Source organism: Pelecanus crispus, chromosome 1 (assembly GCF_030463565.1).
Source record: "Pelecanus crispus isolate bPelCri1 chromosome 1, bPelCri1.pri, whole genome shotgun sequence".
NCBI classification, from domain to species: domain Eukaryota; kingdom Metazoa; phylum Chordata; class Aves; order Pelecaniformes; family Pelecanidae; genus Pelecanus; species Pelecanus crispus.
Window position 1 is genome coordinate 76,347,926 of NC_134643.1, and position 26,517 is coordinate 76,374,442.

The 26,517-nt window shown below is 41.4% G+C and overlaps 1 protein-coding gene across 1 annotated transcript in view; it reads left to right on the forward strand.

The window, feature by feature from the left end:
- Window positions 1-26,517, forward strand: part of ST8SIA1 (ST8 alpha-N-acetyl-neuraminide alpha-2,8-sialyltransferase 1) — a 133,411-nt gene that overhangs the window by 20,694 nt on the left and 86,200 nt on the right. The window contains exon 2 of the mRNA XM_075726969.1: window positions 14,377-14,521. Within this exon, the coding sequence (XP_075583084.1) occupies window positions 14,377-14,521 (145 nt within the window). The remainder of the gene's footprint in view (window positions 1-14,376; window positions 14,522-26,517) is intronic.

The window sequence follows — 26,517 nt, forward strand, 5'->3', positions numbered from 1 at the left end:
TTCCTGTGATTGTGTTCTTATTGTCTAGGCCAGGGGATAAGCAACAGATTTTAATGATGTATAGTCAGTCACCTGTGGATATAGCAGATTGAGGCTCATCATGCTTACTTTAATTATCTACAAGTTAAATTTCTCTGTTAGTACTCCTACTATAGTTTCCTCCTGCTATAAATAATGAACAGGCAGAGGTACCTGCAGATACTGACAGCTCTCTTCTGCCTTAAATACCTGTGTTAGGGCAGGGTAACTGTCCTTCTATTGACTGTGGAAAGTCTAGATGACCAACATAAAATAGATGCCTAACTGTGCAGTGGCTGGGCTTTGGTGGCATGACCGTCTTCAGAAGAGCACTGAGACTTGAAGCACACCAGTAGACTGTTACATGAGTGCAAAATGGGGCTTCAACCCCTAGGTGCTCCTGCATCGCAAATCAATTAATACAACATATAGCTGTCACTCAGCCACCGAGCAGGAGAGTTGCAAAAAAAGACATCCTGTGGTCCAGAAACAGGCTTAGCGTTTCCTTCTGCTTTTGCTTTATCATACCGGAGTCCCAGTTCTGCAGTATACCCTGATGATTATCAATAAACTTGATTTTTTTTTTTGCTGGACCTACAGGTGAGCAAGCTGTGAAGACAGAGAGGGTATGTTGCCTCTTGTTCCTGGGACAGGTGTTTGGAGATGACTAGTGAAAGCATCTCAGCTGACCTTCCCTGTAAGAACAGACTCATTTCAACTCAGAGTTGGTGAGATCCTTTCTGATTTCAGTAAGTCTGTAAAACAGTCAGCAGCAGAATTCAAATATGATGGTGTTAAAGATGAGTGCAAGATGATTGCCATTTAACTTTTTTCTGTGACTTCACCAGAGGAAAAGAGACTTAAAAAGACATGGAATTGGAGCTTCTAATGAAAAAACGTTCCAAATTGCATGTGCCTTTCCTTTATTTTAATCCACTTACTGCATTTAGCAAAGTATTTGCGTCAATGAAACATTTTATAGCACCTAGTACTCAGGCAAGATTTAAAACATGTTGGCAAAACTGCTTAAAAGAAGCAGCTTGTAACCGCAAAGAGCGGAAATGCAAGTTCAAGATATGTTTCAGGTAAATGGCTCTGTTTTAATCTGTGATAATTTTACCATTCATTTTCATCTGTTAGAAGCCATCTGTCAGCACACAGAAGGATCACTGAACTCAGTTCAGAAATATCTCTGGACACTTGGCCAACTGATCTTCAGCTGTTTTCAGAAGTGATGATGGTTGTAGCAACTTGGGCTCTAAGTGAGGTCCAGTGTCAGTGCTTGATGGTGCATTAAATCATGGCTGTCATCCAAAATTGGACTATTACAGCTTATTGGTGTATAATTCTGGGTATACAGGGGCAACAAAGAACTCTCAGTTTTGTCAATGTCCTTTTCAAGAAAGCTAAAGCAAGGCATTATTTGACATTTATTGGATTTTTTTTTTTTACCCTCTCAGCCAGTAGGAAATGTGATATATATGACCGGAATCTCAATCATAATCCACCCCCTTTATGAAATTTGTCTCACTGGCTAATTTCATCCAAATTAGACAGAATAACAGAAGTCAGTTCCAACAAGTTTCATGAAAAACAGTGGCTGGATAAAAGAGAGAGATCAAAACCAAGGTTTCCTATTTTGCTTGGCCTCCTTGTTTGGCCAATCAGCTTGTCCTGCTGGCTGGCTAGGTGATGAAACAAGATCTGGATGGTGACACCAAACCACAAGTGGGAAGCTGGTTGGCACAGAGCATGGGAAGGCGTGTCGGAGGATGCGCCGTTCCGTATTTCTGATGTGCTTCACAACTCACCAGATATGGCCGGAGGTCATACAGGATTCATTTGAGGAAGGGGCTCACAACCACCCAAAAGACCCCCCTGGCCACCCCCCCACAATGACACCTGCGCAGAAGATTGAGAACTTTCTGGAACAAGAACCATATAAATTGTTGAGGGGATAGACTTGATGCAATTGAGAGGCGGAGACTGGCTTATAAAAGACATGACTCTGAGAAAGCCAGGTGCGTGCCCACCACCAGAGGATCACCTCATGTATCATAGTCATCGTGGGATCCAAAGGGTGGTGATCTCTCTCTCTCCCCCCCCGCCCCCTCCTTTCCCTCTTTTTCCTTCCTTCTTATAAGTATTTCAATTAGAACCCACATTGCCTACTGCTATGCTTTCCTAGTTCAGGTTGCCTACTGTTACGCTTGCCAAGTTAAGGTTGTTTCTATCATCAATAAAGCGCTTAATCGATCGTTTGGTGTTGTTTCACCTTAATTTAGCCCAAGGGAATCACAGAACTGCCACAATCCTCCCTGGGCAGCGCAGTTTGGATTGTGACAATGGGTTAAAACTCCCCCCCAAATGTACAGCTTCGTATGCCTTTGAAGATACATTTCTCTTTCATGCGGGTTCATGTGATACTTTTACATATTCTTGCCTCTATCACATGTATAAGCAATAACTGCCCGGTTACCTACAGTTTTTGCATCAGAAAGCACTCAGACTTACCAGTGGAGGATTATTCTTCTCCTCTTCATTTCTGTGATCTTGATTTTTAGGCATTTCAGACTGTTTAAATCTGTGTAATGGAGGAAAAATACTTTTTTTTTTTTTTTTTTTTCCCCAGGGCAGTTCACCTTCTATGAAGGGGCATGACTTTAACTGGTCAAATTAGCAAAAAGCTCCCTATGGACTTTCTTGGATTGGAGCGTGGGGGGTACTTTTGTGAGGAGCATTGCATAATACTTCCAGGGCTTTTATCTGGGTTGCAGAAGCAGGTGGAGAAGTCGCTGTAGTGTGATAATTGACTGCTTAGATCTAGGTGGTATGTATCATCACTCTAGATAATACAAGCTCAAATGTAAGATTTGAGCTGCTCGATTTATTTTTAGTGAATTTCCTTCTCCTGGAAGAATACAGCCATCCTGTGCCCTTGTTGAAGCTGAATATTTCTTTGTGCTTGTAGCGGTGCAAAGCAAGCAGCAACTTTACTGAAAGGAACAAGGCAAGTGGTAAGAACATCTCATATTTCCCCCCTGCAGCAGCACTGTCATATATTGTAACTTTCTGTCTCAGTTGATGGTTCTGCTGCTTTGCAAGACAGCAATTCATTAATTTCACCTCATCTCTCTGAAAGCTGCTCTCCTCCTGCTAGGTTTATAAGATTAAAAAAGAAAGAATAATATCGCATGAAGCAATTAATCTATTCCCCCTGCCCCACTCCCCTTTGCCTCTGAATTCTCTCTGACAAAACTACCAGTTCATGCAGTTGTGCCATCTCATCTTTCTGACAGCCCACTGTGAGGGCTGTATGAACAGAGCTGGAAGACCATCAGATGAGGCTGCTGGCATCCTTCTGAGAGATGCTGTAGACAGACAGAAGACCTACAGTCCCTCCCTCACAGCTTGCGCTAACGGCAGAAGCCTTGATAGCCTTTCTAGGGTCTGGAGCAGCAGGTCTGGCTTTGTGGATTGGAATTAAACTACCAAACGTAGATGCCTCCATCTAAAGTAGTTGGTCTCTTTATGGTCATTGAGAGGAAACACGTGCCTGTTTAGTTTGAGATGAATCACACCTTAAAAGAAGCTATCTCCGCTATGAAGAAGCCTCAGAGTGACTTGGGTAGAGGTGTTTACATTTCAAATACTGTAAATGAAGTGAGATGAACCTGTGTCTTCCCTGGGATGGGCCCTCAAACACAGTTGTCATATTTAGGGGCTGGTGGTAGTCACATTAGTAAAGCAGAGAAGCAGTCTGGTGCAGTGCCAGTGAATTCCAGCATCATGTGAGGTCCTTTCTTTTGAGCTGCTGGCTGCTGCCCAGAAACCATCAGCTCATGCTCGAATTCATCACTTCTCAAGGGAATGTGGCTGTTGGTCACAGTTCCTAGGTGAGATGACGAGTCACTGCTGCTGTCTCTCCTGGATGTGGTTGGGGTTTCATTGGGAACAATACAGACAACTCGGAAGCATCCTGCATTCCAGTAGATTTTACTGCATGAGTAATAAAGCAGCGCTACAGTGCTGTTTTTGCTATTGCAAGTCACAACTTGTGGTCATTTCCTTATATATAGCTCTTTATACATCTGATATGAGAGTCTTAGAAAAACTTCATCTGACCGAATACTAGAATTCTTACCCTATAATTCATACATTATAATTAATACATTATAATTTGTGTTTCAAAGCTTATAAGCAGGCTTTGTGCATAGCAGACTGAAGTGAGTTTGCATGAATCAACATGTATTTTCTCTGAAAAGAGGCTAACAATTCTGTGTTTCAATAGCTTTCTAGGTCAAATCTGCTCAGTTTGTAAGTAAAAGAATTGACAGGAGGAAAGGTAAACTTAAGGCTGTCAGATGTTCAGGTAGATTTATATTCACTGAGAAATATCCTATTTCTTCTAGTTCATGAATGTTGTTCAATAACAAAGATAGTCCCTGGCAAATTTTGGCCTCATCTGTACTTCTACAATCTAAATGTTGCACAGTACCGTCCTCGTTTGCACTTGTAATATTAATGGAGGTATGGAAAAAATTGATGTGATGCTATTAAAAGAATCATGTCTGTTTACAGTAGTAGAAAAGTATGTCCTTTCAATTACTTTTCTTAAAATGCAGGGTTTTGATCAAAGAGAGAATGCATAATCAACTAAAGTAACTGCGTATCTTTGTCACACTGTCTGAAATTTGAGTTTAAATTCAAAGGAGAATCTGATACAGATTAAATAATCTGAAATCACGTGAAGATTCGGAGACTGAGCTGAGCCACAGTTCAATTTTGAGAGAAAAGAATTTAGGCAAGTTTGGGGAATTACAAGGTGTGCCATGTAATACTGTTGCTACTACTGTCTTCTGAAAATGGATAAAAGACTTAAGATCCTTGAAATTTCAAGCACTAAGTCTATCTTTGTTTGTTTGGAAGGAGGGTAGAGGGGAAAAAAAAAACCATTTTCTGTGATACTCTGAACACTTCTGGAAAAAAGGTCTCACTTGCACATTTCAAAAAAAAAAAAAAAAAAGAGTTGGACAAAATCAGTCACAGATTAGGATGATATGTTGCAATGGCTGACAGCTCAGATTTGGCTACTACAAGGCAGCAGGGTTTGTTTGTACCAGTCCAGGGTAGCAAGGATGAGGTAGTCCAACACACAGGAGAAAAGGACTGTTTTGTATTTCTTTTGCAGTCTGGAAAACAGAACTGCTAACTATACTATGTGGGTGGCACCAAATGTTTTGTTCAGTGATTTTAAAATAAATAGTGAAAACCCAAAGATACAATATTCTCAGGTGAAATAAAATACTTTGTTTCCCTTTTGGGCACCTCAAAAAGACCTGGAAGAAAGTTCTAAAGGAAAAGATACTGATGATGCAGAAATGATGGAAGTGCTTGATTTCATAATTTCCCCCCCAAACTATTAATTTGGCAATTTGTAGCAAATTATCCAACGGTTTATAGTTAAAATTTCGTAGTTGCTTTAAAAAGCCACATACAGCTCTACTGTGAAGCTAGTGAAGGTGGTTTTAATGAACTGTCCTTTCTGAGAAGTATTTGTCATCTCTGCAACCTCTTTCCTTTCATGCAGGTTGCAGTGCGAGGCAGTTCAGTAAGTGATTTGCTTCTGCCCGTGACCTTTTTATTGTCCTAATATTTTTCCTCTGTTGATGAAGATGGGGGAAATATTACGTGATCCTTGTAAAGTCCAGACACCAGGAATTGCTGCAGGGGGCATTGAAATAGGCTGAAAGTTTCATGACAAGAAACAATATAATAATAAATGTGAGGAGAAAAACTGTCATGACTTTAGTCTTATAAAATGTTATCATATTGCAGAAAGCTTGGCTGGGAAGTAGATTAGATTAACTCTCTGTTCCGCCCTGCGGTGTCCACTCTTTTTCATATTTCTTTTTCATTGCATTTAGACCTATTCTTCAAGCTTAAGTAACTGGGGGATTTTCAGAAATGAATCTGTGCAGAGCAATGTATTCTTGATTTAGATGTTGGTTTTGGCAAAGGTCTTAATTTTAGTTAGAGCTTAAACTGGTATTGCTTTCCCAAAAAATCAATTTGGTATGCTTTTGTGAATATCGAGCATTTGCATTGGCTGTTCTCTTATTCTTTTGATACTTATCCATGATGTTCTTAGGAGGGAATTCTAAGGTCATATTCCTAAATAATTATGCTGAGGGTACTTTTAAATTTCATCTCAGGTGTGGTGGAGTCTGCTGTAGAGAGGAGTGGTGCCAAAATACTTCACAAGGCTGAAGCCAGTTTTGGTTTTGATGTGAAGGAGAAAGACCATGTGGCTCTGTGTTGTGTGACTTGGAGTTCATTCAGTGCATCCCTTAGCATCTGGCGGTAGCAGAAAGATGACAGCCTCTTCCCTCCATCTCCCTAGTAAATTCATAGTGGTTACTTGTGTTCTACCCACACTTTGGTACAGGGGCAGTTAGGTGTTTGAAGCAGGGGTTTGATGTGTGTGATACCTGCCCTGCTAAGAGAAGAACATTACACTCCACTTTCAGTTTCCTTATACTTGCTGTCTTCTGCTCTGCCTAATGTGCAGGCTAGCATGTCTCGAACCCCTTGAATAGTAAGGTACTTTAAACACCACGAAAACATCAAAGCCTCAGTGACTTCTTCAAGCTAACCCCCAGTTACAAGTATTACACTGAGCTCTTTGGGAAAGAGAAATTCAGTATGTGTGACCAAATCCAACTAACAATGTTTTCACAGAATATTCAGAAGCCAAATGCCAGCTGCAGCTACAAGCTCATGCAGCCACACTGATTGTAATTGAATCAGTGATTTTACTGTTATTGAACGGCTTCTGTAGCCTTCTGTAGAGCCATAAAGTTCTCAGGCTGCCAGCATGGAGCAAAAAATGGCCGCAAGTATGGCCATTATGTGGCTGTATGAGAGGACGCTTATAGCTGTAAGCATTAGCTATTGTCTACTGTTGGAGATGGGATATGGGGCTAGATTTTTTTTATGTTCTTGGGTGGTGATGGTCATTGGATGAATGAATTCAGGATGTGTCCAGGTGTGAACTTGCTCAGATTAATTCTTGATCCTCTGCATTTCTTTTAATCAGTGATCTGCAAGACAACATTGAAATACTGTTGATAAATTTTTCAGATGAGAAAAGGAGCAGGGCAGCAACTGATCCAGGGGACAGGCCCAGGAGGCAGAGCAGCCTGGGTTTCCTGCTAAGCTTCCTAATTTTCAATAGACCCATATGTGAAATCTCACATTTAGCAAAGCGGAGTGCAGGCTGCAGTTACAGATGGATATCCCCATCCTGGGAAGCATTGGTAGCAAAAAGAGTGCTAAATAGTTAATCAGTTAAATGTGTTTTGGCCTTGGACATGGGATGTATGGGTAATAACAGAGAGGTCATTTTGCCCCTGTAGTTGGCAGGGGGTGACTGACCTAGAAATATTATTTCCAGGCTTGGAATATTTAGAGGTGGATTTTTAAAAAGAGAGAATAGCCACAGGAATGATGGAAGGAGTAAAAAACTTTGAACAAAAGTGAGAAATTCAGGAAACTCCAGCTTTTCCACTCATCAGAGGGGAGGTTGAAATTTGAGAAGCCAGGCATCTCTTGGGGCAGGGGGGGAGGATTTAAAATATCAGCCAAAACCTGAAATGCCAAAAATTCAAACTCTAAACTGGGTGCAAATTTGTTAAAGGCAAGATTTTAACCATTAAAAAACAACTGTGGTTTCTCCCCTGCCACCGAAACTTCTTGCAAGAACATGTGGGTATATTATTCTTACGGAAACATTACGCTGAAGACCTAATTTAGAGAATTTCAGGGTTAGATTTTGAAACTCATAGTGTTGGAGGTGGTCAGACCAGTTGTGTTTCAGAGCCACTATTGATATTAATCCTGAAAGTATTTCCGATAGGGACGTTAGCCCAGGATCCCTTAAGCATGCATGTGCTGGGAAATAGGTGTTGATTTAGTTGAAGATTCCATGAGGCTATTGTTAGGTCGTCCTGCCTCTACTGGGGGATACATAGATGGAAGCAATTAAGCAATTGCACTGAAATGGAGCTGTGCAAATCTTCCCTAATGAACCCAAGCGACCACCCATACTCTGGATTTCAGCAGCGCCACAGATCCCTGGTTGTGAGCTAAGGCCTGATGGTTTTGGCTTGACATCAGCTGAAACGCCAAAGGCAGATTAATTTTTTTTCTCTGGGTGTTCAGATTCATTTGATTCCAAAGCAAAACATGGGAAGTTGAGGCGAATGTGAACTGCAATGTAAAGAAAAGGAGGTTTATGTCAGACTGAATGCTGCAGTCTTGTGCTGTCAGCTCCTGGCTCCATTTTGTAGTCAATGGACATAGGCTAGCATGATACTAGCTAAATCCAAGCAGCTGAGCAGAGTCTGACTACAGCAATTGGTTTGACCAATTATTTTTATCTCAAACTTGAACCTGAACCTCAGTTGTTATTTTAATGCTGCCATTAAAGCCAAACTGCAGTAATACTAAGTTTCGTGTTACCATTTTTGAGCAATGGTTGAATCAATGCCCTTGTTCAGCGTGGGGACTGCTGGCATTTGCTGGGACCTGCAGAGCATCATCAAGCTGTAGCCTTTCCTGTCCTCTCCCCCTCCCATGCATGCAGCGTTGTAGAATCACAGAATCATAGAATGCTTTGGGTTGGAAGGGACCTCTAGAGATCATCTAGCCCAACCCCCCTGCAGCGAGCAGGGACAGCTTTAACCAGATCAGGTTGCTCAGAGGCCCATCCAACCTGACCTGGAATGTTGCCAGGGATGGGGCCTCTACCACCTCTCTGGGCAACCTGTTCCAGTGCTTGACCACCCTCGTTGTAAAAAATTTCTTTCTAATGTCTAGTCTAAATCTATTCTTCTTTAGTTTAAAACCATTATTCCTTGTTCTGTCACAACAGGCCTTGCTAAAAAGATTCTCCCCATCCTTCCTGTAGGCCCCCTTTAAGTACTGAAAGGCCGCAATAAGGTCTGCTTGCAGCCTTCTCTTCTCCAGGCTGAACAACCCCAATTCTCTCAGCCTGGCCTCGTAGGAGAGTTGCTCCAGCCCTCGAATCATTTTTGTGGCCCTAATCATCCTTCATGGGGCACTGCTCTGCAGACCTGGATGGGGTCCTGTTCAGTGCAAGGTTCAGCAAGTGTGTGTGCGTGGGATTTGCTATAAAACTGCTACCCCTTTGGGGCAGAAGGAGGGGTGTTGGTAGTGTTACCAGTGTCAGGGCACCAGTAGGCCTTAATAGCCTTGACCAGCCTTACCTGGGACCCTTACCCCTGCACCCTGCATGCTGTGCCATGCCATGTACACTCTGCCTATCACTCCATTTAAGATAAGGCTTAAGCCTTCAGTCCTTCTTCATGAAGCGGCCCTCCTGTTGCTGCTGTCTGGCAAGTGGCTCCCCATCAACCTGGTCTTCTCCTCATTGTCGTACTACATCCCCCTTGCACAGGTTTAAAAGGAAAAATTTGAGAGGAATAATTCTGCTCCCCCTCCTTTGCACAGTGCTGGCGGTGCTTAAATGCTTCATGTAGTGCAGCGTCACAAGTCAGGCGTGGCAAAGAGAGCTGGAGAAGTGGTGTGCTGGGGAGGCAGGACTTGCTCCACCTGTGGAGAAGAGATAGCTAAAGGGCTTGTAACCTCCTGGCTGATAACCTATGCCGTGGGATTGCCCATTTGTGCTTTTAGATGTTATATTTGCTGGTTTTAAGCCATTTGGGATGTTTGAACTAGCTACTGAATTGTTATTGGCTGGGACTTGGGTCAAAACAGGGTGAGATTAAGCGTTAATTGGCTGCAAACTGAAATCAAAATGAAAAGTTGATTAACTTAAGATGAAGAATAAGTAGTTTGGGATTTTTATACGAGCTCTTTCACTAACTTTATGTGTGAATTTAGGTTTAGACTTTGCAAGGACTTCTGGCTTCGTCTCTGCTTTTAGGTGGAGGAGGGTGCACCTGTATTAGCCCTTTGGTAAGAAGTGGGCTTTTGTGGCAAATCTCCTCATTGTCCCCAGTTGCTGCACTTCAGTAATGCATTCCATGTGTTACAGCCACGCACAGGCTTTTTGTGGAATCAGACCAGAGTTAGTCTGCAGTAAATCTCATGAAAATAAGGTAATGTAGATGTGGGGTCCTTGGCACCAACTATTTCACTCTGCTTCATTCAACGTGCAATGTCTGCTGGGATGACCTCAGCAAAGTATGCTGCGGGGATATGGCTAACATCTCAAAACTGCTGCTCAGCTCCTGCCTTGTGCAGAGGTTGCTGCTTGGGTTGATGTGCAGAGCCATTTCAGTGCTGATGCTGCCTTGTAGCTACACAGTGTCCTGCTTGGTGCCCAATTCTGGCTGAAATCTTAAAGGCCTGAAGTGAGATTCTCAGATAACTTTTCTCCTGCTTCTCTCACAAGTAGGGATTTGTCCCTTAAGTACTCTCAGATCTGAGGGCCCCCAGTGCCTTTTCAATACCAATATTCAAGTTGTTTAATTCCTCTCATACACAGGTCTCCTCTGAATTGGAGATAACTTTGACTCAAAGGTATATTATTTATGTCTTGTGAGTGAAGGGATGCTTGCAGTGAATTGAAATCCTTGGCTAAAAGCTGCTGCAGTTTTGCAAATTCTATCATAACATTTTAGCTGTACACTTCAATCAAGCTCAGCAAATCAGTTCAGACTCCCTGATCCTGCAAAGTACCCTTAGGTTTGCCTTTGAATCTGTTCTGCTTTTTAATGCACGTTTTCCTATGGAGCTTTTCTCACTTTGTAATTTTGGGCTTTGGGTCAGAAAGAGAGACTGAATAATGTGAGACTTCTAATAATTATTCTTTTCTGACAGAAAACACATGTGACTACACAAGATTTTTGTGCTCATACATACAGATGCATACTTGAACTAGCGACCTGCCTATGTGTGGACCTTCTAGGAGGCACCTACTTCTTTTCATAACAGGTTTATTAATGAAGGATTCAGTGGGAACCGGAGGAATGCATTTTTGGGGAGGGGAAAGAGTAGGTAAATATATTTAGTCTCATAGATGAGGGGGGAGGAGGAAATTGTACAAAGAGCTGTTCCTTAGCTCATCAGTTTACCCTGGCTAAGGAAAGACTCATTAATATAAAACATTGCCTAGATACTTTTCCACTGAGTTATCTGTTATTTTTGTGCTTCTTGCTCAGACCAGACTTCCAGAGAAGGTATGAGTTGCAGGATTTCACTTGGAAATTTTGATTTTGTTATACAGTTGTAGAGCATGTAGAGTTGAGGCTCCAGCTGATCTAGGATTACCTTATGCTTTCTTGAAAAAGTTGCCGTGGGGATAGAAAATACAAAGAAAAGGAGGGGAAAGATAGGCAAAAAATATTTTCTTTCCACTTGACAGAGAGAGAAATAATTTTCCAAAGGCTGCAAACTGGAGTTTGTGGACAGCCAGAAAAATCTCCACTCTCAAATCTTTTGTTTGGAACAATATTCCATGCCTGTCTTAAACTGTTTTGCAAAGGTTATTTGGCAAGAGATTTCAAATTTCCTCTAATTTGATTTTCACAGTTCTGTGATGAAGGCTTTATTTGAGCATCAGCAGGAGGACGATGTGAAGCCTTTCTGTAGTGGGTAGAGGTAGACCCATTGGTGTTTCTACGAATGGAAATTGCTGCTCTGGCTAACACATTGCTCTGTTCTGCTCAAGCAGAGACAAACCAGCTCTGCAATGGGCAGTCTAAGGGAAAACAATTCCAGAATCACAGAACTGCCAAGGTGGGAAGGGACCTCGAGCAATCACCTGGTCCAACCTTCTGTGGGAAATGGAGCCTGGATGAGATTATCTAGCACCTTGTCCAATTGTGTCTTGAAAACCTTCAGTGGTGGGGACTCCACCAGATCCCCAGGGAAGTTGTTCTAGGGAATGATTGTTCTCACAGTAAAAAATTTCTTTCTTATATCAAGATGAAACCTCTTCCAGTGCAACTTGTACCTATTGTCCCTTGTCTTCTCCATGTGGCTCCTTGTGAAGAGAGGGCCACCATCCTCTTTGTAACTGCCCTTCAAGTACTGGAAAACTGTGATGAGATCCCCCTTGAGTCTTGTCTTCTCCAGGGAGAAAAGACCTAACTTCTTAAGTCCTTCCTCATAGGGCAGGTTTTTCAACCTTTTGATCATCGTTGTGGCCCTCCTTTGGACTCTCTCTGGTCTGTCTGCGTCTTTCTTGAATTGTGGGGTCTAAGAACTGGACACAGCTTTGTCATTAATTCTTAACTTCATTCATTTGGGGTTGACTTATGCCCCTGAGCACAGTGATTTACATCTTTTCTGAAATGCTTACTTATACAGATGGAGGAGTTCAGGTGTGTGTGGAGAAAACACATGGAAACAAGGTAGTGCTCGTAGCACTTCTGTCTGAGGAGCAGCATGCTCTGTGGTCATGAGCCCTGTACCCTCACAATGTAAGGTCTGTGATGGTGTGGTGGAGCTCTGCAGTGCAGCGCTGTGGGGTCAAACGGACAAAATATTGACATTTTGAGCCATGAAGCACCCTGTCATAAGCTTCTGATTGAGTCTTCCTAAAAATCACCTCTTTGGCTGCCTGTAGGGACTCAGCCTATTACAGGGGGAGAGCTTGCCTTGCGGCAAGCTCTTCACAGAAGCTGACTCTTGATGTGCAACAAAATGTAATATCCAGTTACCTTGTGTAATTTGCTTCCTTTTAACAGTTTAATCTGTCTGCATGTCATATGCAAAGGCTACTCTCAGGTACCTGTTTTAGGAGAGGAGCGAACCTCCTGTCCTCAATCTAGCTGCCCTGTGCTTGCAACCTGGCTGTCCCTTGAAAGCCTTCTTCCATGTTAGGAAGTGTCCCAGGGGCCCGGGGTATCTGTGGGTGCAGCACTGCCCTGGAGCTGAACCAGAGCAAATCACTGAACTTTTCCAGCAGGCAAAGCTAACAAATAGCACTGACACACCTAGGTTTTCTGTTTGCCATGCAACATTTTCAAGCTGTTTCCTCTTCTGCTCAGATTACAAATGGCTTTCAGCAAATTTTCAGTCAAAGTATGTATGGAAAATAGTATTCACACGGCTGAATAAAACTATTAACTTATGGCAAAATCGATTTTGGTAAGGGAAAATACTGATATTTTTTTTTAAATATAAATTTTTAGGGAAGAAAAGTAGCTGTAAAACTTTAAAAAATGCTAAAAAAATTTAAACATTTCTGTGAATGACTTCATGGTTTTGAATAAAATCTTTCACAGAGGAGAACAACTATATCAAATGTTTTAGCAGTCATTAATAACTGATGTTTTTCTGCCTGCCACTTGCAACTCTTATGCAGCCACTGGAAATAGTGTCAGTCGCTTTAGGATTCCCTTTAAAATAAATCAGAAATGCATATAATAATATACTAATATACTGTAATGGCATAATTCTGCGATGTATATTTTACATACATCTATTACATATAAAAACTAGCATGAGCGTCATCCTTCCTGTAGAGAGCTACTTCCATGCGGGCTTTGGAAAGGTAGGATATTCCTGCCCTGCAGATGTCTAGAGCTTTTCATCATTCTGTATTTTAGGATATTAATTGCTGAGTTTGCTGTGATAAAGAATTTTTGCTCAGTACAACCTTCACCTCACCAGCTCTCAAATTTCTACTCAAGCTGAGTAACAAGTATTTTGGGGAAGCGAATGTGTAAGAGGATATGCAGTTTTGGCGAGGAAACAAGAAGTATAATATCCACTATATATATATATGTATCTCTCTCTCCTACTGGGATGACTCAAGTAGGACTTCAGTTAGAAGGCAGGCTCTAATACTACTGTGAATGTAGCACAAGGATATTTAGTAACTGGAGAGAGATGCCAAAGTTTTCCATACTTATGTTATGTAACTGTGGGGTTTTAGGAGGCCTGCTCTTCATGAAAAAGGTTTGGTACTGAATTTTCATATTCCTTGGATTTAATTTTCGAAGGAGCTTCTCTGATATCTGTATGTGTTGGAGAACAGTTTTTTATTTATTAGAATGGGTTGCAAAGGATGGAGTTTCTTTTGCTGAATCTTGGTTCTATTTCTGTGCTACTCAAAAGTGAATGGGGGTTTACATTTTTTTACTGCCTATTTCTAAGATTTTCTGAAATAAAATGAGGTTTTCTGGCCCTTCTGTAAGTAAAAAAAGAGTCACCCATGGGTCCTCCACTGGCTGGGAAGATGAATGGCTTGCTTTGGAGCATCTGAGAGCAACAGGATCTCAGGTGTGAGGGGTGGTCATTAGCAAAGGTGTGCCAAGGCTCTAATTAATACAGCTCTTTCTCTTTGGTTGCCTTCACTAGGAAACTGCTGGAAGAATGCTGCGACCCCGGGCAGCTCTTTGCTATGACAAAGCTGAACTCCCCGATGGGAAAGAACCTCTGGTTTGACGGGGAATTTTTATATTCTTTCACTATTGACAATGCAACTTACTCTCTCTTCCCACAGGTTAGTAACCTTTTTTTTCTTTTCACTTTAACTTTTAATATACTAAATGGTAATGTGGTACAAATGAGTGTAAATAGGCTAAATGCTTGCCAAGAAATTGTATCTTCATTTCTCAATATGAAACAGTCTCCTCTGCTTTTTTATTTCTATGTTCTGAAAATTATAAAATGTTTGTATGCATGTTAATATTTCCCTGGCTACTTTTCAGGTGTGTGGATGTGCACAAGGGATGAGATTGGGCCACCTGTCTTGATTTTTAAAATGCTAAGTTCTGGCTATTTTAAGAAAGTGATTTCTGCATTTCAATCAGTGATCACGCTCACTGGGAGCACGATCCCTCATCTAGGATTGCTTCAGTTCGGATGTGTTTAACTAAGATGTGACAAGTGCTTTGTGTGAAGGTGTCCAAGTTACTTCCAAGTTAATGAAGTTTAGTGATGGCAAGCAATGTGAGCCCAATAACAGAAGCTGACAACTTGACTTTGTTGATTCTTGCTGTGTTTTGAATATTAGAAGTGGTTTGTTGTTGTTCAGCAAAGGTGTTTTGGGTTAGGTGCGGGGTTTTCGAATGCTGGGAATTTGCAATACTGGCCTAGGCTTCTTGTATTTTTAATTAATATATGAACTGCTGTTAAATAATGAGTTTATTCTATTGAATTTTGCATGTGGAAGGAGAGATGTTTTATGTGGCTACACATTTAAAGAAAGCCAAACATCTGGACGTATTAATTGATTTACATGTTACTTTAATTTCTCAAATTAAAAGGCATAGGTATTTATTAAGCCTTCCTAGTTAATGTTGAGTCATTCACACTGGGCTTTTCATTTGTTGCTGTTTCAGTTGAACGTGTAGCATGTGCTTGTTAAACTCATTCTGCAAATAAAACACCAAAAAGGTTATTTTTTTCTTAAAAAAAAGTAGTTTCCAGATCTCAGCAAAAGAGTTACGACTTCAAATGAGTTTCTTTCAGTGCAGAAAAAGTGAGGGGAAACTGCAGTGTATGGAAGAGGAGATGGGAACAGCCACTTTCTGTGTTAAGGCATCATCTGGAGGAGCAGTGTTACAGCTGTGTTTTGTTTAGGCTGTCAGTCCGCTGTCATGTCACTCGCCTGTGCCTGTTGCAATGAACTGGTTAATGGACCTCTGCCTCCCTCAGGCTGCTCCCCAGCTGCTGTGTCCCTGCAAGCTCAACAAATAAGCAGATGCTGAAATGTGCATGGCGAGTGGTTTTTCCTGCAGTGCAGCTGGAAAGGGGCTGCCCGGCTGGAGTGAATTTCTCTCCCTGCCTTTGAGACTGGTAGAAAGTTTATGGTGTGTCACAGAGTAGCAGCTGTAAATCTTTTTTATGATGATGAGTATGATTTGTTGCTACAATATTGCACCGTTTATTGGAGAAAACTGAAATCCTTGGCAGAGCTGTGAACTTTGTACCACACAAAGATACTGGCAGTAACTGCTCAGAATGAGTACATCCTTTCCAACGTTTCAGAAAAGCCCTACCTGGGCTGGCACAGGGAGGTCACTATTTTGTAATGCATTTGGGACTTCAGATTTGGTTTTCCTTGGATTAAAACGTAGCACTCTGCCTGGCCACAGTGGTGTCCTATGTCCTCTCACCGAAAAGATGTACTGGATGGGCTCCTTCAGAGAGGTAAATGCTGGTTAGAGAGGAATCACGGTTCCTGTGGGAACCGGGAACCCCAGTGGTTTGCAGACTCCCAAACCCTAATTCTCAAAGTTTATCAGTTGGCCGGATCAAGAGCAAAGATCTGGGAAGCCCTGGAGAGACAAATTGCTGAAGAACAACATGAGCTAAGGAGTTGGGATGTCAGTGTCCCTTAGGCTTGCCCAGCAGGCTGCGAAGAGGATGGCTAGATGCTGTTGTAGTGGGGGTGGTGGTGGTGGAAAAGGTGAATTTTTATGAGCAATGCTAGAAAGCAGCTCCAGGACTGGTGCCAGAAATGCTATTCCTTTAATGAATTGACGGGCCGTTCATTTCTGACCAGTACTACTCACTACTACTCCCTCTTTTCTTGCAAGTACCACTGCCTCCAACTTGATGTGTTATTCCTATGTATTTTGCCCAGAGGAATTTTGTAAACCTTTATCAGATGAAACCCTGCTAGGCTTAAAAGCTTAGGAAGATTTATTTACAGTAAATTCTTAAATGAAGTATTTTTCTACCTCTCTGTTTCAAGAAAAATACTTGCCTAAATTTTTCAGGCTTCTACTTTGAAGAATGGTGTCTTATTAGCTTGCTAGCAACCGGCAAGTGATTTTTGTGGAGATGAATATTCCTTTCAAAAGTATCCAGAAGCTTAAAACTGCTCATAAAATATGGGTAATACTCTGAAATGCTCAGGGGATGTAACAGGAATGTAAAGGGCTGCAGCTATGTTGATATAATCATCGAAAAAAATTTCCTCCGGAATAAATAAAAAAGGCTCCATCCACATCAATGTGCTGGGCTTAAGCCATTTTGTGCTTGCAGAAGATTTCTCAGTCCTGAACCAGTTATTAACTTATAGGATAAAGTAACTCAAAACTAAGTAGGAAACTTGCTGTATTTTATGGCATAGAATAAGCTGGCTATGCATCAATTGAGACTTATACAGAAATAATATAAGTATGCCAGAACTTAATATGTAAAATGCCACTTATTTTTGAATGTGAACAATACAAAATAGAATACTTTTTCTTCTGAGTAATCTGTAGATAAAGTTCCTACAGCTGGTTCAACATTTTCTGATGGAGTGCTTTTCCAATAAAAATGCTATTTCATCAGTTCATTGGTTTTTCATTTTTTCTTTGAAGTGAAAAGGTTAAAAGGTTTTGGTGGTGTTATGACATTTCATTTTCCCATTTTTTGAATGCAATATTTCAACTTTTTTTAATCATCTCTGTTGCTGGCTTTTTTCTTTCCCTCAGACTTTGCTTGATTATATTCCTCCTCCTTTTATTTTTTTTAAGTTTTTGATTGGCCAACGGAGAAATTTGTGAAAGAAAAAAGCTTTTATGTGGAAATAGTAATTCAGAGTTTCATTTCAGTTTATGAGAACAAAATCTGAAGTTGCAGTTTTGCATGAACCAACAATTCCAGCTGCTGGAAGTGGCTCATCTTACTCTCCCGCTCTCAGTGTCATTTTTCCCCCTGATTTCTGGAATTGAATTTTTTTCAAACAGCAATGAAATATTACACAGACTGCACCATTTTTCCCATCCTGGAGAGAAACTGCTAGTGGCTTATTGTCAATACCTAACGGTCAGGAGAAGACGTGGGGCAGGACATGGCTCATCAGAAGATGGCCTAATGCGCAGTGAAGGTGGGTATCCCACCTATATCTCATCTCCCAACACATGCTATGGTGGCATTGCCTGGAGCTGCCAGATAATAGAATATCATTTCACTTAAAATCAGACATTTCTTGACAGCAGCTTTGTTGTATTACTTGCTGTGATCTACAGCATTATCTCCCACTCTTAGGAGACAAAAAGTGTAGAGTCTGCATATAACTGTAGGTGTAGTTTAATACTAACAACAAGAAGTTATTCCTGCTGTGTACCTACTACTTTTCTAAAGCTTTTCATGTAGACTTGAAGTTTCAGTATCAGCCAGTAACTTTGTTACATGTCTGGGGGCACTGAGATTTTAGATGCAGGTGATGCTACTACAGTCAAGATCAGTGGCATGGTTGGATAAACTCTGAATAGCTGGGCTGCCATGTCTCAGGTTGCCCACTAAGGGCCATGGGTAACTTGTAAATCTATTTCCCCTCCATTATGGTCCAGCTGTTACACAGAAAAAGGAACCGTGTGTTGGTGAGTGTTCAGGAGTCCTGTCCTTGACAGGACAGAGACATACACCCTCCTTGCTCTTCAGCCTGGAAGCTCAGCCATGCAACTCTGGTCCTGTTGCGTTCTTTTGAGGCACAACAGAAGGCATGACTGGCATTTTCCACCCTTTACTGTCTGACTAGAATGGAACTAGAAAATTCCTGTAGTAATTTTTAGATGCTATGAGTAAACGTGATGTAACCACAGGAGTAGCTGGGATGTAACTCAAAGCCACGTGAGAGAAATGTGAACTAACACTCATCTGCTTTTGAGTTAGAGAATAAAACAAGCCCTGGTTTCAAATGTTTTCTGAAATAATTTTGCGCTCCTTCCTGTCTTTTTCTTCTCAGAGTTTGAAAAGCAAATTTCAGACTTATCTTTGCCATTAGCGGAAAAAACTCCCTCACCCCAGTATTTAGCTGTTTATGCAATAATTGATTTTTGTTGCTTGTTGGCAAAAACTTATAGCAAGGAAGAACTGAGGTGAATTTCTGAGGTCTCCTTTCCCCTTCTCCCAAAAGGTTAAAGAAATAGAAAAATCAAATGGAACTTTTCTTTCTGCCATGTAAACTATTGTTTTGGAGGGTAGAGGAGTGAATTCTTTCAAAAGAAATTTCAAATGTTAAGCTTCAAGTTCTTAATCTGACAAAATAAAATAACTCATTGAAAAATTTTCTGGTTTTATTGTATTTCACCTGAAGCAGTTAGACACAGTAAATTATTTCAAATTACTAAAATATGATTCCCCAGCTGCTCAAATGCCTTCTAAAGATTCACCTGCAAAATGCTGTCAGCTAGAAGAATGGCTACTTGCAATGAGCTTCTCATGAATAGTCATCACAAATGGTGTTTGAGAAATCCAAAGGAAATAGCTTCAAGCTGCAAATAAATTTGGGAAAGCTGGCAGCTGTTTCTGGATAACTTGTGATCAGGAGAAAGGCAATATTTTTCAAATTATTCATTAGAGTTTAAATTCTTGTCCTTAATATAAAGGCAGGGAAAAAATTAATCTTCTACTTGTAAGATGGAGACATTCTTTGACATTTTCTGGATTATCGAGGTGAATTTTGTATTGGGTAACAGTGAATTATTTTACAACTGTGCTATGTGATTTGTGTTTTTTATTCAGGGTACCTGTTAGATTTTGGGAGCTTGTTTAATTTTTCTTGGTTGCTCACAACATTCCTCATTTGGACAAGAGATTTTATCGTGCCCTTCTCTGATGCTGGTACTTGTGCTGTGTCAAAGCAAATTCCCTGGTCTTACAGTTAGAGCCCACAGCTAGTAGAATAATTTGTAATTATTTCAGGGAAATAATTAGGATTTGGAAAGGGAGTTCAGTGTACAGTCTGCAGGCTTTTCCCCTTTTTGCGTGATGAGGATTACAGGAAAAACATACTTATCCTGAGGAAGAAAATGGCAATTTGATTCAAGTAAAAGGTGAGGTCTAGAAGCAACACATGCTGGAAAGGGTTAGGTGGGAGTGCAGCTGCTGCGCAGATGGAAGGTGGCATGTGAAGCTACAGCTGTATAAGGAATGTGAACCCCATTAAGAGGACAACGTTAACTTGCTTAGGGCAAACTCGGTGTTTGGATGGATTTTAGACCCAGGTGATCCAAAAATTGTGTATAAAATGGGAAACCATCTGAAGTGAAGGGGGTTAGGATTTGATGGAGTGCAGTGATGCCAGAGGGCATGAAGTTACTGCCTTTGATGTTGACTTTGGAAGCGCTCTGTTAATTTTTGCAACCAATCTAACTTACCAAAGTACTCTGTTCTCAGTAAAGCTCTGTAATTAATAGTTGTCTGGACAAATACATTGAAATATTGGCTCTCATATGTGCCCTGTTTGTTTGTTTTTTGGTTTTTTTTTTAAATTGATGTCTTGGGTAGGGGCATGAAGTACCTGCAGTCCTAACATTTACTGAGCAACTCTTATAGTTACTTCCATTAATTCTACTGTCTAAATAGTACATCCCTGACTTCTTTTGAGTTGTATTTAATTAGGATTTGGGGGAATTTCTTGGTGCTGTCCCGCTCTCCCCGCTCTCCCCTTTCTCCCTTCTCTTTTTTTTTTTTTTTTTCTTCCCCCCCTTCCCCTTCCCAAGCATACTGTAATGCAAACTATGTTCTTGATTGGGGCTACATATATTTATTCAAAATTAAAAGGTAATAAACATTAATTATTGCAAACATGGAAAACATTGTATACCAAAGGGTGAAGAGGTAGTTATATTTTGTGAAGTGACACCTGCACATTAGGAATGCAATTAAAAAGAGATCTTCTGAATTATTCAAGCAATTGTCATATTGTGCCTTTCATAAACTGGGATATGAAGTACTATCTGTAGAGACCTGGCAAACTGTGCTCTTTGGAGCATGAGTCTTCCCTTCAGTCCTGGATAATGTCTAGCCATTGGCATCAGGGTGATTGAGATCAAAAGTCTGGCTGAATATTTAGTTAAGTGGAACCCCTGCCCTCGCTTTGATTGCATATTGACTAATTAAGAAATGTGTAATTGGACCATTTTGTGCAGCCTGTTAGCAAAGCTGGAATAGGCCATCATCTGTTCTATCTGGTCAGTTAAGCAAAAGCCATAGTCTATCTGAAACTACTCCATATAGACGAAATGCAAACATGCCTGATGGTGAAAATCAAATTTATGCTAAAAAGACTGAGATGCAATGTGTATAGTTTGAAGTAATTAACTAGAGGATGGGTAACATGCTCTTGTTGAAGTGAGTTAAAACAGACCAAGAAGTGGCTTTGTGTCCCTGTTGATCATCGGATGTGTGCTTTGGTCTCTCTGGGCTTGCTAAAATGTCTTCAGCCAAGCTGTTTAGCCAGGCTGTCTTTGGTGAGCCTGATTTTCTGGAGTTTATCTGCAATAATGCACATGCCAAATTGGCTTTATCTCAGTTAGTGCAAATACATAAATAGACGCTGACCTTTCCAAATGTAACAGAGAGGAAGGGAAGGACTAGATCTGGCTGTGAAGTGTCAGTTTGGCCCGCAGGCAAAGAAAGAGGAATGGCTGCTCTAACTCAACATTTCTATTTCAAATCTAAAGTGACTGAGCATCAATCACTCTCTTTTCTAGGTAACACAAGAGCTGATCCAAGTACAAACCAGTGCCTTTGCCAGACAGACCCTCATGTCCTTGGGCATTAAAAAAGCCCCACAGATCAATCCCATCCCTGTTTGGGATTTTGGGGATATGAGGGTGTGGAAGTGCAAATGTGGTCCAGCTTCTGTGTTGTTGTGGATACTGAGCAGTACTAAAAAAAGTACAAAACCCTGTGGGATTGTTTTGGAGCCGCCTGAGACAAGAAGGGACATGGGGTATTTTCAAGAGGATAACTCAGCCATGAGGGTGTTACAACTTGGAGTGACTTTATATTTGTAAAGCGCTTCAAAGAGCACATCTATTCATTTCTGTTTGTACCCAGGGCTGTACAGTTACTAACTAGTAAAATGCAAGCCTGTGCATGGAGCAGCCGCTGAGCATGAAAAGGCCACGTCAGGGCTAGAAACACCAGCAAGGCTGAGCGATGTGGCGGTGGCATGCTGCCTTGCGGAGGGAGGGGACGCTGTGGAAGGGCTTCTGCTAGCAGAGGCAGGGGGGGATCTCGCAGCACTGCACACTAGTGCATGTTTCTACTTATTAGCTGCATAACTGAAATTTTCTACCTCAAGTAACATTTTTGATGGTACCTAGAAGTCACAGTTACAGATAAACAGGTGTTATGCTGTGGGGTTGTAAAGCATAGAGCAAAAAGGCTGTTCTGAACCCAAAGAGGAAGTGGGCAGTGCAGGCGAAGACAGCCAGAGAGGCTGTACTACAGCCCTGGGAATTTTATGGGCTTTCTTAGTCAATGTTTGTCTGCTTTACCGGGACATAAGGCTGCTGCTTCATAAGGAAAAAATGTAAGCAGAAGAATAATTAGAGGAAGTGGTCACAGATGAGAAGCTATAGGAAGAGCGAACTTCTGATGGCTAGGAGTAACTACAGGACATACAAGCTGCCTGGCTGAGGGTATAAAAATAGAAATAAGAGTTTGTTCTAGTCTGCCCAAAGGCAACACAGTTAGATTTGGTTTGTTTATTGTAGCTTTATATAACTGATAAGATGCTAAAAGGAGGGTTTTTTTTCCTCGCAGGGGTTTTTCTGGCAGTGCGCTCGTTTACATACCAAGACTTCCACCTACAGGTGCAATGAGACCTTTGCTTCTTTGGAAGTCCATGTCTAAATCTTGAGTAAGCTTTATCCTTTATATCCTGACCACCTGTTAGCCTTTCTTATTATTTACGAATTTTATTTTTAAGAGTCATCTTGTTCAGTTTATAGACTTTTTACTGTATATGTGACTATATATTTGAATTATTCAGTGATCAGTTTGCATTGCATTAATTTGCTGTATTCAGTAGTTAGCTTTTTTGATGGGATACATCCTCTAAAATAGGCTTAACACCAGTACTGGCTTGTTTGAGGCTTAGGCTTGGTTGCATTTCATGCCTGGTACTTGCCACCTGGCAGAAGAATGAGTAGAAATTGATGGAATATTACATACTTCTGTTTTCATACAGTTGTTGGGTTTCTTGATATGGCTTGTGTAAACTGTACTGGAGCATGGCAGGATGTCAGATTATGTTCAGAAAGTATTTCACCTGCAGCAAAGACATAGCCCCCCTCTTCTTCCAGGTGTTCCTAAATATGGGTGGAAGTGTGGCTTAGCAGAGTCTGCAGGCTTGAAGAAAGTCAGGGAAGGTTACACCACTGCAGAAGCTATTAAGAAGGGGTAGCACGGTTACAAATCTTGTAGGAGGATTATATAGTGACTTTCAAAAGATCCTTTATGTCTTCTTGCTTAGGGGGGAGTGTAAGTCCAGCTTTACATTTAATGAGAAATCTGCTGCATTACAGTTCAGGAATTGACTTACATAGCCAGGCACGGTTGATTTAGAGTCCTTGTAACCGGATATGGTGTGGAGGGGAAGGGCTGTGGTTCTCTTCTGGAACAACTTTTATCGTCTGAATGGCTCCCATGGGGCAGGCATTGGCTTCCAAATGACATTTTGGACGTTGGGAAAATAACACAGTAGTGGTTTTCTTACATCAGGATGCATCAGATAAATCCTGTGATGGTGGATGTGGAGGTAAAGTACTGTTTGACTTGCTGTTGCTCAGATCAAGAGTTCAGGCTGTTTTTTCCTTCTTGATCAACAGAGCTTGATGCTTTTTCAGAATTTTTAGGGAGAAATTTGACAATTAAATCTGTGCTGCTGATTGTCTACTGGCCAATAACTACCAATCTGAGGTGACTCTTGTGTGTGGTGGCTGAAGGCGTAGCGTGTAGTGGGAGGCAAAGGCAAGATAACTGAAAGCACTGCTGTCTTTCCAGCTGAAATGAGTCAGGATATGACATTTAACAGCCTTCTGAATCTGGACTTGTGTAATATAACTGTGAATCCCAAATGAAGGAAGAAATAGTTCTTTCCAGTGTGGAGATGGTGTCTTTTTTTTCTTCTTTTTTAATTTATTTTTTAAAGACTGTCTTAGACACTTCTGCGAACCGTAGGCATTTGGGGCTGGTGACAGTTGGCAGTGCTAGCCTACGTATGCTGTGGAGAAGAGCAACTTGCATGTACGCCTAAGTGGGTTCACAGGTGATTTGAAGGAGAAATACTTAAGCCCAAAACCATGGCTTAGGCTCACTGGCTTGAGTCCACTCCATCAATCCCAGGAAGACTGCTGCAGGGATTCGCAGAATATCTTCATGTAGGGTACGTTATTGCCAGCGTGATTCTGCACACTGTCCTAAGTGAGCCCTTGACCTATAAGCTGTAAGTCAGTTACAAAATCCTGTGAGCAGGGTTAGGGTGGACGTTCAATGTTCCTGCATGCCAGCATGGTGGCTGCAGTAGAGCTACCTCAATATTGGCTCATGGAAACTCAGTTTCCAATGGCTGTGTTTTTCTCAGTGTAAAATGTACTGGACTAACGGTCTCCAATTTCAGAAGGCTCAGATGAAAGACACTGGGTTCCAGATGATTATTTGATCAGGAGGAAATTACCTGAATTATATCCCAAATATTAGCTCTGTCAGACCTGTAGTGTTCTCTAGGAACTCCCAAGTCATGCAGGTGCATTTGGATACCTTCATTCTCTGGCATAGGAATTGCGTGATAGGTGAAGAACAAAAATTATACATGGCAGGTGGGGCTGGCTTTTTTGCTCTGGGAATGTGCCTTTGTTAGGAAGGGGACAGAGAAGTTTTCTTTATGAGTAAATTGTTGTCAATGTGGAGGAGTAAAGTTCGTGATCTGAATAAGCCTGATGTGAAACAGCTCTTGGAAGTCAATTCTCTTAATGATAGTGTAGCACCCTTGTCCACCTACTACTGCCCTAACTAGTCATCCTAGCACAAGAGCTATGTGGCTAAGTGTGAACAGATGAAGTGCATAATTCCTTGCATCCTGTGCTTGAAAAGTGTGGGCTTAGGGTTTTATTTTAAGAAAAGGTCTATATTCATAGAACAATTTTAGCACAGGTGTATTACACTGAAATGTGAGTGTGTTGCTGTTTTGTGCTGATGGGGCTATCCAGTCAGCCATTCAGTCAGATAGGGATAAAGGTACTATGTAATGCCGATAGACCAATTTCTCATGTGTGTAGCATCTCCTTACTTATGTTTTTATGGGTTGTGACCAAAGTCTCTGCAACCTGTTAAGTCCCATGATAATGAGATTTTCCTATGACTGAAGAAGTCAGTGCAGTGAAGGTGACAGTGGTGACACTAGCATTACTGCAACCGGTGGTATGCATGGGCAGGCGGCTCCCTCGGAGATCCCTCCTTACTCACCTTTACTGTATCATCTCACTGATGTTGTTATATCTAGTTAAGTACATGCCATAGCTAGCTGCAAGTGCGTGCTGGCGAATGACTAGCAGCCACACGCAGTGAATGGGAGTATGCTTGTTAGCTCCATCTTCTACCTACTGTACTTGGGCAAGAAGCACAAGATATAGAAGAACAAGGGCTTCAGTTGTTTCCCCTCAATTGAACAATACCAAACCAAGATCAACAAGGTCAAGCTTATTTTCACACTGTTCCCTTTGCACTCAGAAGACTGCACAAAGAAACACGTTCAATCGCAACACATAATCCAGACGTACAGTGCTATTTATAATTTTACTTTTACAAAGCTAGGCTTTTAGGGGAAAAAGCCTTGCATCTGCACATGGGAATTCACTAGGCAGTGCTACACCAAAATACAGGGGCACTGTCAGCTTATTCTGATGGTACCATAGTGAAACCTGTGCAAAGTCATTGTCTGGAGGGGATACTCAGCGGTCACTGCCCTCTTGCCTCTGTCCTGTGGCAGACAGCTCTACCTGGGCTGTACCTGACAAATATTTATCTAGTAAATTTTTAAAGCTTTCAGTAATGAAAATGCCACAGCCCACTAGGCAGTCCATGCCAGTACTTTGCTGTCCCTATGTGTAGAATGGATTTCCTGATGTCTAACTTAAAATTCCCCCTTGGCTATAATTTAAGAACACTTTTTTCTTTTCTTTTCCACATATGACTGCTACCAAGTCTCCCCACAGTCTTATTCTCTAGGCTAAGCAACCATAAATCTTTCAGTCGGATCTTTTTTTCCTAAACCTCTGAATGTTTTTGTTTTTCTAATAGTTTGTAAGGAAGATACATAACAATTAACTGTGTGTTGCCCTCAGAATGTATCCTCAGACTTTCCCTTTGGAGATGGTACAAAACATCAATGCCATATCCTCTGAACTGCAGAGTTTAATGGCACCTTTCTGCTTGAACAAGCTTGTATTTAGTGTTGCTGATTATTCCTGTAGCTAGAATATCACTGGATGTTGCTACTAGTGAGGCAAACCTAGTGTCCCAACGTACATGCTCATCTTTTCTCCGTGATAATGTGCACCAGGGATAGAACAGGGAACGGAGCTCAGGTATCTTCTCCTTCCTGGGGTAAGATCTCTGTGTGCTGCAATCACAGCTCTGACAGTCTGCATCGGCTAATCTCGCCCATCTCTCCACCTCAGTAAACTGAAAGTACTTTATGTAGCTGGAGACAGACAGACAGACAGTTGCCAGCAGTGGTGAGCCTCCTCTCCAGGGGGGACA